The following is a 19081-nucleotide window of genomic DNA, read 5'->3' on the forward strand; positions in this document are numbered from 1 at the left end:
TAACTTAAAATGCTACCTCTAAATCATAATTTTAAAAAACAACTAACCTCATGAATAGGATACTGGTTAGATCAAATCAAATGAAACTTGAGGCGCCTTATTTATCTTTTCTCTTAAAAAAGTAATTTTTACATCCCTTAAAAATGAAAAATAATTGTAGTAGACTGACACTCTTTTCAATTCTGTATGAGAAATAGAATCTTAAATTTAACTGAATATGTTCACTGTCTCAGGTAGGTGGATCTCGTGGAAAGGTGAGGTGATGTACATGGTATCAGATACAAGTGGATCCAAAAAAAAGGTCCACATGCACATTACCTAAAACACTGACAGCATCCATAATACCTTAAGATTTTTACCATCGTACTTAACTATCATAAAAATAATTTCGACTTTTCAAATTAAAACCAATTTTTGCCCAAAATTCAGCACTTCAAAATTTAATGGAGGAGGAAATGATAGATCAAAACAGTATTTTCTCACCTCAAGCCTGCCACCAGCCCAGCTGGCATGATCTTCTTGGATCTTTTAAACCGCACGCCCATTATGGTGGCCAGGAAGAAAGCGGTAACTGAAAGACAAGCCAGCCTGTGAGCCAGAGTCCCAAACATGTTATCAGCGCTCCATTGTGGAGAAGTGGATACTATTTCAGCTCTCTAATACCTACTGTCTGCTCCTCTGTCAACAATTATAACTATTATGTGTAGATCCTTAGTTGCTATTGCCTTGAGAAGACACAGTGCTCTGTTAAAATACTTTATAAACCTAGTTCATCGGATATCAGGTTTGGTATTAATGAATATGTTGAAATCCATTCCTGAAATGCCCTCTTGATAGTCTTTTTGCAACCCACATTTCTATTTCTAGTAGAAAGCTTAAAGTTTAGGACTGGCTTCTTCAACTTTGCACCAGGAACACAAAGCACTGTATTTGGGACTACAAGAGATACTTAGTAAACGCTTAATTAACTGACTGTTAAGGAGAAGTATCAATATTGTAAGAGGAAGATCTGAGAAATAAAATTATACTAGAAAGAAATCTGACTGATGACTTTACTTTTTTACAGCATTCCATTTCAGAGATGTGATTGCCTGTTGTTGTTGTGTTTGATGTTGTTGAGTCAAATACAACTCATAGCAACTCTATGAACTCTGTCCTATCCTCTGCCATCCTTACAATCTCTGTCACACTTAAGCTCATTGCTGCAGTCACTATGTCAATCCATCTTATTGAAGGTCTTCCTCTCTTTAGCTGACCTTCCACATTTACAAGCATGATATCCCTTTCCAAGGATATAGCCTTTGCTAGCAATGTGCCCAAAATATGTGAGATGAAGTTTCACCATCCTTGCTCCAAGGAACCTTGTGGCTGTACTTTTTCTAAGACATATCTATTCTCTTTTTGGTAATCCATGGGATGGTCAGTGCTCTTCTCCAACACCACAACTCAAAGGCATCAATTACTCTTCTGTCATCATTATGCGTTGTCCAGTCCTTGGATATACATGAATCAGGTGCACTTTAGTCTTCAAATTGACATCACTGCTTCTCAGTAGTTTGGAGAAATCCCTGACAGATGGATGACTTGCCCCATACACCGCCTGATCTTCTGACTGCAGGTACCAAGGGTGCTGATTGTGGAGCCAAGAAAGATGACATTTCAATCTTTTCTTCTTGATGTTGAAATGCAATACATATTGAACACTGTAGTCTTTGATCTTCCGCAGTAAGTGTTTCAAGTCCTCACTTTCAGCAAGCAAAGTTGTGTCATCTGCATAGTACAGGTTGTTGATGAGTCTTCCTTCAATCCTGATGCCACATTCCTCTTCATTGAGTCCAGCTTCACTAATAATTTGCTCGGCATTCAGACTGAATAGATATGAACAAAGGATACAACTCTGACGTAGCTTTTTCCTGATCTTAAACCAGGTAGTGTTCCCTTGCTCTGTTCGAACAACAGCTTCTGGGTACAAGTTTAAGTTTCACATGAGTAAAATTAAAGTGTTCTGGGATTTCAATTCTTCTGAATGTTAGCCATAGTTTATTATGATCCACACAGTCAAATGCCTTTGCAATTGTCTAAGTAATATTATACTGAGAAGCTGTACCAGTTAGAGAGGAGATTTCATGTAAGAGAATGGTGTTACTATTTAAGAACAGCCTTCAAAAACTGTTTACTGATATAAAATGAAAATGACAATAAACGGGTATAACTACTGAAATGCTATGGTAAAGAGTCCACTTTATTTTGCTGACTTTTCCTCTTCTGATACAATCTCAGTATTAATAAATATCCCTAGCTTGTATTCAAGATAATGTTTTAAAAAAACCCAAAAAAAAATCCCAAACCCCACTAAATCTTCTTCCTCCTACCTTAAATATATAGAACTCAGACAATTGTGTTTTCATTAATTTGTATTATCTTTCATGACACTGTGACAATTTGAATGTAACCAACTATATTGAAAAAATCTCCTTGGCTTCCTTTTCCAGACATTCACTGTATCTTTCTCAAACAAAGCAAGCCCAAGGGTCCTGAGGGTCAAAAACAACAAAGCTTTTCTTCTCCTGCCCTGGATACTTTCCAATGAAGCCCAACAAAGGAAGAAATTTTAAAAAGATCAACTCTGCTTTTCCAGATTCAGTTCTAAAGCAAACTAGGATCTAAAAGCTGTATTTGAATTAAATTCATTCAAATCTGTCTTTATTTTTTAGATCTTTTCACTGTAACAAAAACAAAACTCTATATTAAATATACACTTAAGAGGATTAGTAAAAAATTTAGACATAACTCCCTGCCTTTTCAAATTTTCTTTTTCTACTCACAAGTTTTGTGGCCGTGGCTTTTTGTTAGAGGTTTTGGTAGAGTGACACTGATTTGGGTTTGGCCTCCTTATAAAGGAATGAGGATTGTACTCAGTTTCAACACTAGCACATAACCACCCGCCATTTGACTGTGTTTATCAAAAGAAGTCACCTCGAATGTTTGAGTCTGAGAAAACACATTACTTACACAGTGACACTTTTATATCCCGCTTGTCATTGGAGACACGATAAGCTCCATAGCCGGCCAGAAAGCCGACAAAAAGACCACCAACCAAAGACGGAACACCACCTGTGAAGGGGAGGTGAACAAGAGGAGTTCACAAAGGGAATCCCAAATCAATCATTGTACCTGCAACTTCAAATCTAATCCTACATGTGCATTCCACCCTGACCATTATTAATGTTGTTAATAGTTATTAACTTATCAATCAACAACAAATTATTAATAAATTCATGCCTATCCGTGAAGGAGGTACTTTGGTACCACAGCATATTGTGCTGCCATTGAAAAGCTTTGCATCTCTGGCAGTTCAAATCCATCAGAAACTCTGTGTGTGAGAAAAATGGGCAGTTTCCTCCCTTAAAGATTTATAGTCTTAGAAACCCAATGGAAGCTCATTATGAGCCAGTATCAACAATAACAGTGGGTTGGGTTTGATTTTGTTTCATCCATACAGAGCTGACAAGAAATGACTGTTTGGTGATGGACCCTAAATGCAAAGCAGAGGAGCCCTGAATTCGGAGGAATGCAGGAGCTTAGAAAATGCCAGAAGGAGTAAGATACCTGCCTCCTAGCGGTGGGTCAGCCATTTGACAGCATGGTTCTTATGCCTAAAAACTAGAAACCACTTTTTAAAAAATTCTTCTGGTCTACTCTTTTAACATGTTGCTGCACACTTTTTAAACTGACAACCCTGCTTAGAAACACATTTGCCGTCATTTGCGGCAACGTGTTAACTAGGATGTGATGACAACTGAAAATAAGATACAAATTAATTTCTAATTTGGTGGGGGGGGGGGGAGATCCTGTCCTACTAAGTGAACTTTTATGGCTCCAAATTGCAGCACTTAGGAATTCGAACTATGAGAAAAGAGAAGAGGTTGGAAACATTTTTTTAATGAATTTTCCTTTGGAACACACAATTATTAACAGAACAAAAATTTTTGGCACTAAAATTATGTAAATGAAAATCTGTATTTGATTTTGTGAGTTAAATCAATCACTGAAGTAATTGATAACAATAGATGAAATGAGAATTTTATTATAAGGAGAGGCCCAATATACATATGGAACATTCCATCACATCCAGGTCCACCTAACCCCTACTTTCTTCAGTCACCTCTAAGCTGTCTTTAGCATCCTGTTTGACTCACAGACACTCAGGTGCTCCTCAAGCCACTAAACCCTTTCCAATGCCCTTTTCATGAACACTTGGTTTGGACTCACCTCTGCGTTTATATCCCACGATGCTTCCACAGGTCACAAGGGCCGCATAACCAAAACCTATCAGGTCCATTGGCATGGCTGCAAACCTAAACCAAAGGGGAAAGGCCAAATAAAAGAAAAGGCTGTGTGTGGGGCAGGTTTATATCAAAGGAATGTATGCCCTGTAGAGTTCCAGAAATTAATTTTAGTCTGCTAAAAATGGGAGACAAACGCTTGGTCTCAGTCTTGATCCTAACACTCAACCACTGTTTTCAGTTCCTCAAATAAGACTTCTCCACTTCTTAGATATGACTTCCAGCAGAGTCTCTTCACCAGACCATAATGCTACAATCTTCACCTTTCATTAACATGCCCGAAACATACTCCCGCTGAGGAGCCAGACCACCCACTCATATCTCTTTGCAAATCTCCTGCTGTCCTTATTAACCTTACTGACCTCCCAATCTCTTTGACCCCTCTAGTCTGCAACACAAAACAGAGAGCATCTTTGCTTCTTTCTCCTCTAGATTCTTTGACTTCAACAAATTCATCTAGTAATCCCTATTCTCCATCCTAGGCCCCCTACCAACCAAACAACAGAGAAGGGGTAACATGGACATTTATTTGTCGAGCTAAAGTTTCACCTACTTCCTAACCAATATGCCTCTGGAAACTCTATGAACTTGGAGAAATGACGATAGTTCTAGAAAGCCTTCAGGCCTTTTGTTCATAAGGTCGCAATGAGTTGTGCTCGACTTGATGGCAATCAACAACAACAACAAAGTTTCACCTTCACTATTTACTTTGTCCGTAGTTTTGCCATGAGAGAGCTCTTCTGTGGGGTCAGAGACATCCACACTTAACAGTAAGTCACTGAAGAAGTACAAGGATGCCCTGACATGAAAGGTGACTTAATGAGAGCAACATCCAATACACAGTGGTCAAAGTAAAGTGAAATCATGTCCCTGACTCCCTAAGATATCGCACACCACGCTGGTCCCAGACAGGCGGTGTGAGTACTGTTCACAGCTGACTCTTGGTCCTTGGGCTAAGACTCATCATCATCCCAGCTCCAGTCTTCGGAAATGAAGGGAAGAGGTAAATGAACTCTTGTTTCTTGCAGCTTTCAATGTACAAATTTCCTAGTTGTGCTTTTGTAACTTTTGTTCAACTTTTTATTGTGAGGTGGGTGAGCATTTACATACCAAATTGGTTTTCCATTCAATAATTCACATTTTTATTCATGACACTGATTACATCCCCTACAATAGCATTCTTCCCACCACCTCCCTTTTCCATTTATTTATCCTTCCATTTATTCTTCTTTCCTGTCCCTTTCTGCCTTTTGAGCTTGATCGTTGGGCAAATGCTGCCTCTTATTCCTATATGGCAGCTTGTTCTGAGGAGTTTGTACTTGTACGTCCCGAATATTACTGTTCACCTTCTAGGTCTGCCTGTGGTTAGACATAAATTCCCTGTCTTATATTTCTATTTCCTCCTTAAGGAATAGAATTTTTTTTACATGTTCATAGCACACCATTTAAATGAATCCTGTAGCAAACGGTAACAAATTGACCCATAAGAACAGAAAAGAGAATTGTAAGCTTATCTCAGAGTAACCTCCAACTTACTGTGGGGAGGACTCTGAAGAGAGGGAGTCTGGCACACTAGAGAAGATAGCTGAAAAAGAGGCAACTCTGAAAAATCCTCCACATCTGTAGGAAAAAGAGTGAAAATAGGAGATTGCATCTGTGTTTATGAAGTGGTGCTGTGGGATTTAGCAAACATGTAAGAAGAAACTTTGTTCAAATCCCTTTGAAAAGAAAACCTTACAACTGGGAACAAACATTTGGTAATACCATCTCAGACAAGGATTTCATAACTAAAGTTTGCAGAATACTCCTGGGCCTCCACAAGAAAAAGGCTGATAACCCAATTAAAAATGGGCAAAAGGCATGGAAAGAATCTTCACAGAGGAAGATATTCAAGTGGTCAACAGACACATGAAGAAATGATCCAAATCACTGGCAATAAGAGAGATGCAAATCAAAACCACAATGAGATACCACCTCACTCCACTAGCAGTGGCAAAGGTTAACAGGACAGCAAATAATAAATATTGGCGAGGATGTGGCAAAATAGGAACTCTTATACATTGTTGGTGGGATTGTAAATTGTACAACTAGTCTGGAAGTCAGTTTGGCATTTCCTCAAAAAGCTGAACATAGATATTCTACATGATCTAGCTATTCCACTGCTTGAAATATACCCCAAGAAAATGAAAAGTGAAGCACAGAGACCTGTACCCCAATGTTCATAGCAGTATTATTAACCAATGCAAGAACATGGAAACAACCTAGATGTCCAACCACAATTGAATGGATTGAGAAATTATAGTATATTCACACAACAGAGTACTATGCAGCAAGCATGAGCAATGATTTTGTAACTAGATAACTTGGGAAGGACTGGAGAGTAGTATGCTGAGTGAACTTCCTCAGTCCCATACGGACAAATACTGCATAAAACCATTATGGTACAAACAACCATGAGGTATTATCTCACCCCAATAAGAATAGCAAAATTTAACAGAACAGCAAATATCAAATGCTGGTGAGGTTGCAGAGAAACTGGAACCCGTATTCAGTGTTGGTGGGAGTGTAAAATGGTGCAAACACTATAGAAGGTAGTATGGCATTTTCTCAAAAATTTGTAAATAGAAATAACATTTGACCCAGCAATCCTACGACTGGGAATATACCCTAAAGAAACCAGAACTGCCACCCAAGCAGATATATGAACACCCATGTTTATCGCGGCTTAGTTCACAATAGCAGAGTTTGAAACAACCCAAGTGCCCATCAACAAACAAATGGATAGAGAAGCTGTGATATACTCACACAATGGAATACTATGCTGCATTGAAAAACAAGGAACTCATGAATTATTATACAAAATGGGTGACCCTGGAGGACATTATGCTGAGTGAAATATCTCAATCACAAAAGGACAAATACAGCATAGTGCCACTGTTGTAAAATAGGACTGACATCAAAGTTGGGGAGAAACTAAGAAAAGAGGGGATAAATAATGTATACTGCATTGAAACAGATAAATGAGAGAATTGTTTAGGAGGAATATATGATTAGGTATTATTGTCATGACAAGAGTCCAGAATGAAAACTGCATAGTGGAGTGGTCTGGGGTGGGGGTGCAGGGGTTGTATAACAATGAAAGAATTTTTTCTTACTTTTCAAAGAGAAAAGCAAACTGGGGGGAGGAGTGGGCAGGGAGTAAAGTGTTCAATAATCAATGAACGGAAATCCAAAATCTCTGTAAACTTTCACTAAAATTAATTTAAAAAGTAAACTACAACTTTAGAAAATACTAATAAATCAAAAATTTCACTGGAAAAAAAACCCCAAAACCCCATTATGTTAGAATGAGTGTGAGGATCCAAGTGGGGGTTAGGATGGAAGAAGAGGGCTGAGGATGGGTGGAGAGAGTTAATCACAGGGTCACACAATTGGATGGGTGGGCAGGGGGTGAAGGAAATGAGAAAGATCCATGTGAGAAACAATGTATTCAAACTGTAAATAAACCACTATGTTGTTGTTGTTATCGAGTCATCTGCGACTCATAGTGACAGTATGTACAAGAGCCCTAAACCCTGCTCTATTCTGTGCCAATCTTATGTCTCCAACAAACCTACCCCCATTACCTCAGTCACGGAATCAATCCATCTCATCAAGGGTTTTCTTCTCCTGTGCTCTCCCTCCACCCTCTCCAAATATTGGTCCCTCCTTGCATCATGTCCAACGTATGTTGGATGAAGCCTCAGAATCCCTGCCTCCAACGAGCAGCCTGGCCTTACCCTCTCCAGGACGAATCTGTTTGTTCTCTTAGCAGTCCATGGTATATTCAATACTCTTCTCTAGCACCACAGTTCAGAGGCATCAATTCTCCTTCTATCGTTCGTAGTCATTGTCCAGCTCTCTGATATATAGCAAGTGACTGCAAAGACCATGACCAGTATCAGGTGCACCTCAGTCTCCAGACTGACACTGCTGGTCTTCAGTACTTTGGAGAGGTCTCTGACAGTATACTTTCCCAATGCAATATGTCTTAATTTCCTGGCTGCTGGTGCCAAGAGTGTTGAAAACCAGTATTAAAAAAACAAATAAACCATTTGTTGACTGAACAATGAATAAGCATGGTGTCTGTGCTAGGCACCATTCTAAGGACTGAAAGTAACAAGTTAATCATTACATAATACTGGGAAGTTAAGTATTATTTAAAGGGAGCTCTGGTGGCCTAGTGGCAGGAAGGTGCACTGCAATTCCAAAGGCACGCAGTTCGAGGCCACCAGATGCTCCACAGGAGAAGGATGGGCAATCTCCACCCACACCTCTGAAAACCCGCAGGAGGGTCTGATATGGGTTGGTTCCAACTCCACGGTAAACAACAAAAAGTATAATTCAAGTCATTATTCAGATAAGGAAACTGAGACACATAAAAGGCAAGCAAGGAAGCTGAGGTCACACAGCAGAGCTGCAATTTCAGGCTAGGAGAAGCCTCACTCCAAACCACTAAGCAGTACTCTCAATATAAATGGCTTAGGAAATATGCCAATGAAAGTGCTGTTCAGCATACTTTAATTCTGATTAATCACTTCTTCTTGGCTTCCTATCTTAAGATTGTGACCACAATGCACTATCTTCCATCCAATGACTTATCATTTCAGCTTGCCCAGTCTAACTTACTGTGTTTCTCCAGATGCTAATCATATTCCACAAAATATGCTTGGCTTCAAACCTGATGCCACCACTTAGTAACTGTGTAACATCAGGACAAGAAGCTACCTCCCATTTGTAAGTGGGCAATAAAATGCTTATTCTTAAGCATCAAGAATAGTTTAAGTCACAAGAAGACAATACTATATAATGTCACTGTTATAAAACAGGACTGACAGGAGTTTGCGGGAAAAGTAAGAGAGGATAAATAATGCACATGGCATTGAAACGGATGAGGGAGAGAACTGTATAAAATTAGGTATTATTGGTATGACAAAAGCCCAGAATAAGACCTGCATAGTAAAGTGAGGGAGGTGTAGGGGGACTGTATAACAGTGAAAGAACTTTTTTTCCAAAAAAAAAAGCGAACTGAGGGAAGGGACAGGGAGGAAAATGTGCAACAATGAATGAATGGAAATCCAAGTTCTTAATAAACTTACAATACCATCTCAATTTTAAAAAAAGAAGTTTAAGTAGTTTTAAACACTTTAGCTATAAAATTAAATACACTATTAATGATAGTATGAAGCACTTTTAACAGTACCTGGTTCATAATCAGTAAACATTAAAAAGTCTTCACTGTAACTATATTATATGAACAGCAAAAGGAAACTTACTCAGAAGTCAGAGGGCCTTGTGAAAATGAGAGCTGGATTAGAGAGGATATGTTCTTACATATGAACTGTGATTCTCAAGATTTTAAAAGGCCACAAAGCATTTTGAATGTCATGCAGTAAAAAGGTTTGCTAAAAAACACTGGCAATCAATATCCTTCCGTGTACTGATCCAAATCTTCCAAACTTTCAGACACTGACTAGGAGATTCTGGGAGAGTATTCTCAGCATTTTCACACGCTAAGAATCTAAGAATGTATCCATCATTGAGCTCCTTGGGGCGCTCATAGTGCTTTGTTTTTGTGACATCTAAGTGGTGCGGGTAAGACTGAAAACCTGCTGGGCATATTTGCAATGGGCCATGTGCACCAGTCTCCTCTCCAAGTCCCCTTAGCGCCAGGAAGTGAGGAGGAAGATCACGTGGGAGGCTCCAGATTTCGAAGAATGCCCGAACTCCCTGGGACCTCACACGGGCAGGAGAGAGGTGGTGCTCTCCCAAACAAACACTGCAGGACAGGGAACTGCCTACCGGGGCTTCCAAAGCTGTAAATCTTCAGGAAAGAGGGCATCTCTCTTTCGCAGAGGCTAGAGGAAAGAAGCAACTATCTTTGGGTCAACAGTCAAATGCTTCAAATGCCAGAGCACCACAAGAGAGCTTTAGACCTCAGCCTCAGCAAAATCCTCCCAAGGTCACCTGCATCCTTCCGGGCTGGGACCGTAGGGATGGAGGTGAGGAGGCGGGCTAACTCAACAAAGAACTCTTCCTGTTTGTTTGGTTTTCTTTTAAAATAAAATTTAGGGTAGGAAGGTCTCTAATGCATAATGCACAACTCATTTGCAGCCCCGAGCCCTCCTTGCTTATTTAAAACTGAGAATGCAAAGGCTAGATGCCTGCAGGAACCATACCTGGAGTCCAAAGAGAGAGTACCCGCCTCCAGCGCTTGCGCCCCTGCGTCCTACGTTTTCAGCTGGACGCCTGCGCATGCGCCCTGCCCATCCCTTGTCCATCCTCGGCACTGCCCTGCCTGGTCCCAAGGCCCAGGAGCAGATGCTGCATCATCCTGGGTGGAGGCCAGAGCTGGTCACTTCCATATGCCCGCATTTCGGCCCTGGCCTTGAGACCAGGAATGTACTGGTTTCTGCTGCCTCCTACAGGACAGGGCGGAACTAGCACGCCTCCGCAAGGAGCGGAGCTAAACAGCATGATTTTTCTTTTTAATTTTTATTTTTTGTAGGTTTGCATAAAAAATTCACATACATTGTATTTCACACTATCTTTCATTCACACTGTGTAGTAATGTGACTTTTTTGACAGTCAAATCCATTCATCAGCATCTTTCAAGGAATATTTAGGAGACCTCTTTCAGCAACACTGGGCCTTTAACAAATGCTCCATCAGCTGTCCCCGTTTTTACTGGAGAGAGTTAAAGTACAAACAGATGGAGTGAGTTCATTACACAAGGTCTCAGCTCCTATAAGTGATTAGGTGTCAGATGCCAAATGTCAGAAGAGCACCCTTCATTATGCCCATCAGAGCATTGCTGTGTTGTTATGTGCCATTGAGTCCACTACAACTCATGCTGAACCTATGAACAAAGGCTCTGAACCTTGCTCTTTCTTGAGCCAGCCTCATCAACTCTTACACCGTTCACACCGTTGCCACAGTCGCTGTGTCAATCCCTTTGTCAATGATCTTCCTTTCTTACACTATATGTCCTTCTCTAAAGACTGATCCCTCCTGATGACACGCTCAAAGTATGTGAGACAGAGTTCCCCATCCTTGTCTCAGTGAAGCACCCTGGTTTCATTTTCTCCAGGACAGACTTGTTTGTTCTCTTGGCAGTCTTTGAGATGTCCAACACCACAACTCAAAGAGGCCAATTCTTCTTCTGTCATCCTTGGTCATTGTCCAGCCTTCAGATGCATAAAAAGCAATTGAAAAGGCCATAACTTGGATCAGGCATACCTTAGTCTAGATATCGTTGCTCTTTAGCACTTTAGAGAAGTCCTTGACAGTAGATTTTTCGTCAATGCAACTCATCTTTTGATTTCCTCAATGCAACTCGTCTTTTCATTTCCTGACTGCTTGTGACAAGGCTGTTAATTGTGGCTCCAAGGAAGATGAAATCATTAACAATTTCAATCCTTCCTCCAGCCATCACGATGCTTTTTATTGATTCCCATGGTGAAGCTTTTGTTTTCTTGATGTTGAGATGCATTCCATATTGAAAGCTGTAGTCCTTGTTCTTGTACAGCAAGCACTTCAAGTCCTCTTCACTTTTGGCAAACAAGATTGTGTCATCTGCATAACGTAGATTGCTGATGAGTTCTCCTCTTGTCCTGATGCTATGTTTTTCTTCCTAAAATCAAGCCTCCAAAATGTTATGTTCAGCATATAGACTTAAAAGGTGTGTATAAAAGATACATCCTGACCTACTCCTTTCTTGATTTTAAACAATGCAGTTTTTCCTTACTCTGTTTGTATAATAGCTTCTTGGTCTGAGTATAGGTTCACTTAAGCACAATCATGTGTTCTGGGATTCCCATTCTTCTCAATGTTAGCCATAATTTGTAGTGATCCACAGAGACAAATCCCTTCACATAATCAATAATACACAAATAAATATCCCTTTGGTACTATCTGCTTTCAGCCAAGATCCATCTGACATCAGCAATGCTATCCCTAGTACCACAGTATCTTCTAAATCTAGTTTGTATTTCTGGAAGTTCTCTATTGATATATTGTTCTTGCCTTGGGCCACCTTGTAGAAGGAAACCAGTGCACCCACTATCTAAAACCTGGGGCTCTCATACTACTGCCTGGATGTGGGAACACTACTATAATACCTGCATTTTGCTTGTATGGTTTCCTTTTAGGGCTATAATCACTTATCTGTCAGTGTCTTATATTGGAGAAGTGTTTTGCATATTGCTGCTCTTAATATCTTGGATACATATATATTCGCTTATTTATTATCTGCTCTATAGAATAGTGCCTGTCTGTCAGAACTTCAGAGTAAAACATATTAGGAAGCTTGGCCATCCACTTCTGAAATAACAAGCATTAAAACCTTATGAATGATAGTTGTGCCTTGTAGTCTACAGGAAAATCCATTTATGACTAGGAGATCAGGATGCTGGTTTTATACTCTAGTCATATAGTTTGCTGGGTTTACATGTGTGAGGAGAAAGGTATAGAATCTCTGAGTTGGAAGGCTCTTCATAGCATGTTTGCGTTGCTAACGAAAGAACTGAGCCCACTCTCAGCAGTGAACCCACCAACAGCTCTATCGGAGAAAGATGGGCAATCTCCTCCTGTTAAGATTTACAACCTTTGAATCCCAATGAGGGGTCACTATTGGATTAATTTGATGGTGGTGGTGGTGGTGGTTGTTATGTACTGTCAAGTTGCCTGAAACTCATAGAGACCCTATGTACAACAGCTCTGAAGCCTGCCTTATCTTGAGCCAGTCTCACTGACTCAGACACATCTACTCCCATTGCCCCAGTTAATGTATCAATCTGTCATCTGGGTTCTTCTTCTCCTGAGCTATCCCTCTACCCTTCCAAGCATGATGTCCTTCTCTAAGGACTGGTCCCCCCTGTCCACATTCCCAAATTAAGTGAGATGGAGCTTCAAAATCCTAGCCTCCAAGGAGAGACTTGGTTTCACCCTCTCCAAGACAGACTAATTAGTATTCTTGGCAGTCCATGGTATGTTCAAGACTCCTCCAGCACCACAACTCAAAGGCATCAATTCTTCTTCTGTCATCCCTAGTCATTGTGCAGCATTCTGATGTATTGCAAGTAATTGCATAGACCATGGCCTGGATGAGGAGCACCTTAGTCTCTATATTGACTAGACTCTAGACTAGTCTAGTCTCTTGACTGCTCCTTGATACTCTGGAGAGGTCTCTGACAGCAGATTTTCCCAATGCTATTACTCTTTTGATTTCCTGACTGCTAGTGCCAAGAGTGCTATTTGTGGAGCCGAGCAAGCTGTAATTGTTAACAACCTCAAACTTTTCGCTATCCATTATGGTGCTGCCAGCCCCAGTGGTGAGAATCTTTGTTTTCTTGATGTTGGTGGGTAGGATTTTTATTGGTTTGGTTTTAGTTTTTAGTTTAAAATCTTATCTAGTCCCAGAGTAACTTATTCCCCAAAATTAAATAACTCAGAGTAACTTCTACTCAGCTTACTTCTTTTGCCTTCTAGTCTAGACACGGAAACTCTAACCCCCTTTCTCAAAATAGCCCTTTAGAGATTTAAAGAATGCTGGTGTCTTGTGTATCTAAGAATGCTGTGAGACTCAATATAAAAATCCTTTAGAATTAGAGAAGAGATCTAAGAATATGTACTAAATCATGCAAAACTTAATATATTCTTTACTTAATATATTCTCTGTGCTTAAAACAGCTTTAAAGGAGAAAAAATATTGCAGGAAAGTAGTATGATTACATCTAACATGTCAAAAGTCTAAGTTGGTCCTAGGGAGTTAATAAGATTCATGGAGAAGAGTCACAGGAGAATTGATGGATAAAGCAGCAGAATGTGAAATTAAATGGTTCCTATAAGCATCAGAGAGTTGGACAATGACTAAGGAGGATAGAAGGAGAATTGATGCCTTTGAGCTGTGGTGCTGGAGAAGAGTATTAAGGATACCATGAACATGAATCTGAAAACAGATTCATTCTGGAAAGGGTTAAACCAGGTGGCTCCTTGGAGGCAAGGATTCTGAGGCTCCATCTAACATACTTTGGACATGTTGTAAGGAGGGACAGGTCCTTGGAGAGGGATATCATGCTTGGTAGGGTGGAGGGACAGTGCAGAAGGGGAAGGCCCCCTATGAGGTGGATTGATTCAGTGACTGGGATAATTGGGATGGGTGAATCAGAGATGGTGAGATTGGCACAGGACAGAACAGAGTTTAGGGATGTTGTACATAGGGTCACTCTGAGTCGCAAGCGACTCAACAGCACTTAACAACAACAACAACATAAGTTTTACTCTGATTTCTCCATCCTCATCCCCAGTGTCTTCTCTCCTCAGACAATCAGGATACTCTCCTCATTCGCAATAAAACCGAAAACTTCTCAGAATGCCTTGCCTTCCACTGACGTGACTGAATTCAAGAACTTCCCCTTAGATCTTAATCACTGGATTTATAAGGTACAGCTAATGTTACATCTCACTGAGATTCTTCTCATCCCTTCTACTGAAGTATTAGAAGCTAAAACAACCTTCTGTTAACTCATGTCACCATCTGTCACAAAGCCTAGTCACCTCTATCTGTTCCTTGAACTTACTCTTCATCATTCTCAGCATAAAATCTTAACCACTCATGTGCCATCAAACCCTTTAGCAGTCTGGGGGGAAAGTACAAAAAGTACAGAAGAAAAAAATAATTATCAACATAGTCAACTTTCAAATCTATAATGTGATAGATTGCTTCTTTATTAACATATTAAATTACAAGATTTAGAGTGGCACAAATAATTACTGTCATGTCAAATTATTGCTGTCAAGTCTGAACGGACTCTTACCGGGTCCTTCAGCAGATTTTCAGAGGCTGTAAATCCCATGGAAGTAGATTGCCCATTTTCCTCCCACAAAGCTTCTGGTGAATTCTTACCATACTGGTGCCCATCACAGAGGCATGGCCTTTTAGCTAGCAGTGCAGCTCTCCACTAACTACTCCAACATGTCTTCTTTAATTTTGAAATAGTAATTGTTGTTGTTGTTGTTGTTAGGTGCTTCAAGTAGACTAAAACTCGAGTTGACCCTGTGGACAATGAATCTGAACCTTCTCCTTTTCCGCTTCATCCTCCTAATCTCTGACACACTTGAGCCCACTGTGACAGTCACTGTGTCAATACACCTTGTTGAGGGTCTCCCTCCCTTTTGCAGACCCTCCACCTTTCCAAACATGATCTCTTTTTCTAAGGACTGGACCCTTCTAACAATATGCCCAAAATATGTGAGATGAAGCTTCACCATCCTCGTCTCCAAAGAGCAATGCTGAACTTTCTCTGAGACCTAGTTGTTTGCTCTTTGGGAAGTCAATGTGATATTCAATGTTCTCCTCCAACACCACAACTCAAAAGCATTGATCCTACTATCACCCTTAGTTGTTGCACAACTTTCAAATGCATAACAAGTAATTAAAAAGATTATGACTTAGATGTCAGTCTTTAAACTGACATCATTGTTCCTTAACAGCAGTTCTTTCCAATGTAAGACATCTTTTGATTTTTTTTTTCAAATTAACTTCATTTTATTGAAATTCCAGTGACCCCTGTGACTGGTATTGTTTTTTAAAAGTATTGCAGTCTTCTTCCAAATGTAGAGATGATTAAGCAAAGCAAAAATCTATGAACCATGTAAAGGTCTTTTCATTCTAATCTTACATGTAGTCATATTAATCCAATATATTATGGCAGCTGAGAAGGGCACTGCTCCCGCCATGCAGCAGAGACCCCTCAGCCACATGGATGTCTTAAAAGGAAGATGTCTCTCATTAGTGATAATTAAAGACTTCACATGTTATACCAAACTGTAACCAAAAGGCGCAGCTTATCCATCTCCATGCTGACACCCCCTGACCTTGGATTTTTACAGTGAATGCGTATGTAATCGCACCGCTCTCTAGTATGCACTAGGTCACTACCTTTAGGGACCCCATGAGTTGAGCAATGTCCTCAGAAGCCACAGTTTACTGGGGCTCAAAGTGTGACCCAGAAGGTGACTGGGGAGTCACAGCTCTCCAGGCTTTAATCTTTCTTTTCCGTCTCATTGACTTCTCCTCTCAGGCTCTACCAAGTGTTCCACAACATCCTGGTCTCATTACTGGGAGAGGAACGGGTTGTACAATGACTCTAAATGGGTCGTTTTAAGAAAGCCTAGTCCAGGGGAGCTCTGGTGGCCTAGTGGCAAGAAGCTGCACTGCAATCCCAGAGATGCATGGTTCAAATCCACCAGATGCTCTGCCGGGAAAGGAGGGACAATCTCCTCCTGTACCAGTCAGATCTGATCTGACAGTACACAGACACACATACACAAAATAAAATTTAAAAAGAAAAGAAAGCCTAGTCCAGTGCATCCAGAAAAGCACGAGAGGTGCTGAAGCCATGAGGACTGGGGGCTGCAGGGTCTTTTGATTTCTTGACTGCTGGTGGCAAGTGTGTTGATTGTGCATCCAAGCAAGATTAAATCATTGGCAACTTCGATATTCTCTCCATCTATCATGATATTGCCTATTGGCCCAATAGTAAGGATTTTTGCCTTCTTGATGTTGAGATGTAATCCATACTGTTATTGTTGTTGATGACTGTCGAGTCGAACGTGACTCATAGTGACTCTATGAACAAAAAGACCTAATGTCTTTCCACAACTATCATCATTTCTCCAAGTTCATAGCGTTTTCAGAGGCATGTGGTTTAGGAAGTGGATGCCACTCCTGCAAACCTGTTTTACAACTGGGAGCTCCAAACATTGTCTGCATTAGGAAACCATTCTGGTATCTGATACCCTAATGGTACAAGGTTCAGCATCACAGCAAACCCAGGTTGCTTCATACAGCTCATTGACAAAGAGTGAGGTACAAAGTGGAAGAGTGTTCCTCCAGATATAACAGCACTAGTTTTATTTAGGGATGGTTAAGTGTCATCAATGGATGCAATCTTTGAGGTTTTATAGCAAGCATTTCAAGGTTGTATTATTTGCATAAATCATGTTTTGAGTCTTCTTCTGATCCTGATGCTGCACTCTTATTCATCAAGTCCAGCCTCTTGAACAAATTGCTCAACATACAGATTGAAGAGGAATAGAAAATATATGTCCTTGCTGCACACCTTTCCTCATTTTAAATTATGCAGGTTATACACATGGATTTCACCTGATGGTATGCATAGGAATCAGATCGATTACATCTGTGGAGAAAAAACAGTGGAGAAGCTCAATATCAGATGTGAAAACTAGGCCAGGAGCTGATTGTGCAACAGACCACCAACCTCATATGCAAGTTCAAGCTGAAGCTGAGGAAAATAAAACCGAATCCACAGGAGCCAAAATATGACTTTGGGTTCATCCCACCTGAATTTCAGAATCATCTCAGGAACAGGTATGAGGCCTTGAACACTAATGAGCGAAGACCAGCCGAGTAGTGGGAGGATGTCAAATGTATCATCCAGGAAGAGTGCAAACGGTCATTACAAAGACAGAAGAGGAAAAAAAGACCAAAACGGATGTCAGAAGAAACTCTGAAGATTGCACTGGAGCCTAGAGAAGCCAAAGCACAAGGAAGAATTCAAGATACTAAAGAGCTAAACAGAAGATTCCAAAAGGCAGCATGGAATGACAAAGCAAGATATTACGATGAAATGTGAGAGGGGCTAGAGTCAGAAAATAAAAAAACCAAACTCATTCAGCATTTCTTAAGCTCAGGGAACTGAAGAACAGATTCAAACCTAGAGTTGCTGTAATCAAGGATGCTGTGGGCAGAATATTAAATGATCCAGGAAGTATTAAAAGAAGATGGAAGGAATATACTGAGTCATTGTCTCGAAAGGCATTGGCAGATACAGAAGAATTTAAAGAAATAACGTTTGAGCAAGAGCCTATGGTGATGAAGGAAGAAGTTCAAGCTGCTTTGAAGGAAATGGCAAAAAATAAGGCCCCAGGAATAGATAGTATACCAATTGATGTATTTCAGCTAACAGATGCTACCCTGGATGTGCTCACCAAGTTGTGCCAAGAAATCTGGAGAACAATCACTTGGCCAACTGACTGGAAGAGATCTATATTTGTTCCCATTCCAAAGAAGGATGACCCAACAGAGTGTGAAAACTACAGAACAATCTCATTGATTTCACATGCAAGCAAGATTCTACTGAATTATCCAAAAATGAATGAAACAGCACATCAGCAGAGAATTGCCAGAAGTCCAGGTTGGGTTTAGAAGTGGTCGTGGTACTAGGGATATTGTAGCTAATGTTAGATGGATCTTAGTTGAAAGCAGAGAATACCAGAAGAATGGATATCTGTGTTTCATTGATTATGCAAAGGCGTTTGACTGCGTGGATCTTAACAAACTGCGGCTGACTCTGAGAAGAATGGGAATCCCAGAACATTTAATCGTGCTAATGTGAAACCTATACTTGAACCAAGAGTCAGTCGTCACAACAGAGCAGGGTAACACTGCATGGTTCAAAATTGGGAAGGGTATACACCAGGGATGTGTCCTGTCTCCATACCTTTTCAACCTGTATGCAAAGCAGATTATCTGAGAGGCTGGGCTCTATGAGGAGAAGTGTGGCATCAGGACTGGTGGAAGATCTATCAACAATCTGCGTTATGCAGATGACACAACCCTGCTTGCTGAAACTGAGGAGGACCTCATACACTTGCTGCAGAGGGTCAAGGAC

General features: G+C 40.5%; 1 protein-coding gene across 1 annotated transcript in view; it reads right to left on the bottom strand.

Moving 5' to 3' along the window:
* Positions 1 to 4342, bottom strand: part of TMEM14A (transmembrane protein 14A) — a 5842-nt gene extending 1500 nt beyond the window's left edge. Inside the window, exons 1-3 of the mRNA XM_006902815.1 lie at positions 4273 to 4342; positions 3013 to 3114; positions 484 to 571 (exon numbers count right to left, since the gene is read on the bottom strand). Of these exons, the coding sequence (XP_006902877.1) occupies positions 484 to 571; positions 3013 to 3114; positions 4273 to 4342 (260 nt within the window). The remainder of the gene's footprint in view (positions 1 to 483; positions 572 to 3012; positions 3115 to 4272) is intronic.
* Positions 4343 to 19081: the final 14739 nt, after the last annotated feature.

The sequence above is a fragment of the Elephantulus edwardii genome, unplaced genomic scaffold (genome assembly GCF_000299155.1).
Source record: "Elephantulus edwardii isolate Elephantulus edwardi_28Jun2011 unplaced genomic scaffold, EleEdw1.0 scaffold00455, whole genome shotgun sequence".
NCBI classification, from domain to species: Eukaryota; Metazoa; Chordata; class Mammalia; order Macroscelidea; family Macroscelididae; genus Elephantulus; species Elephantulus edwardii.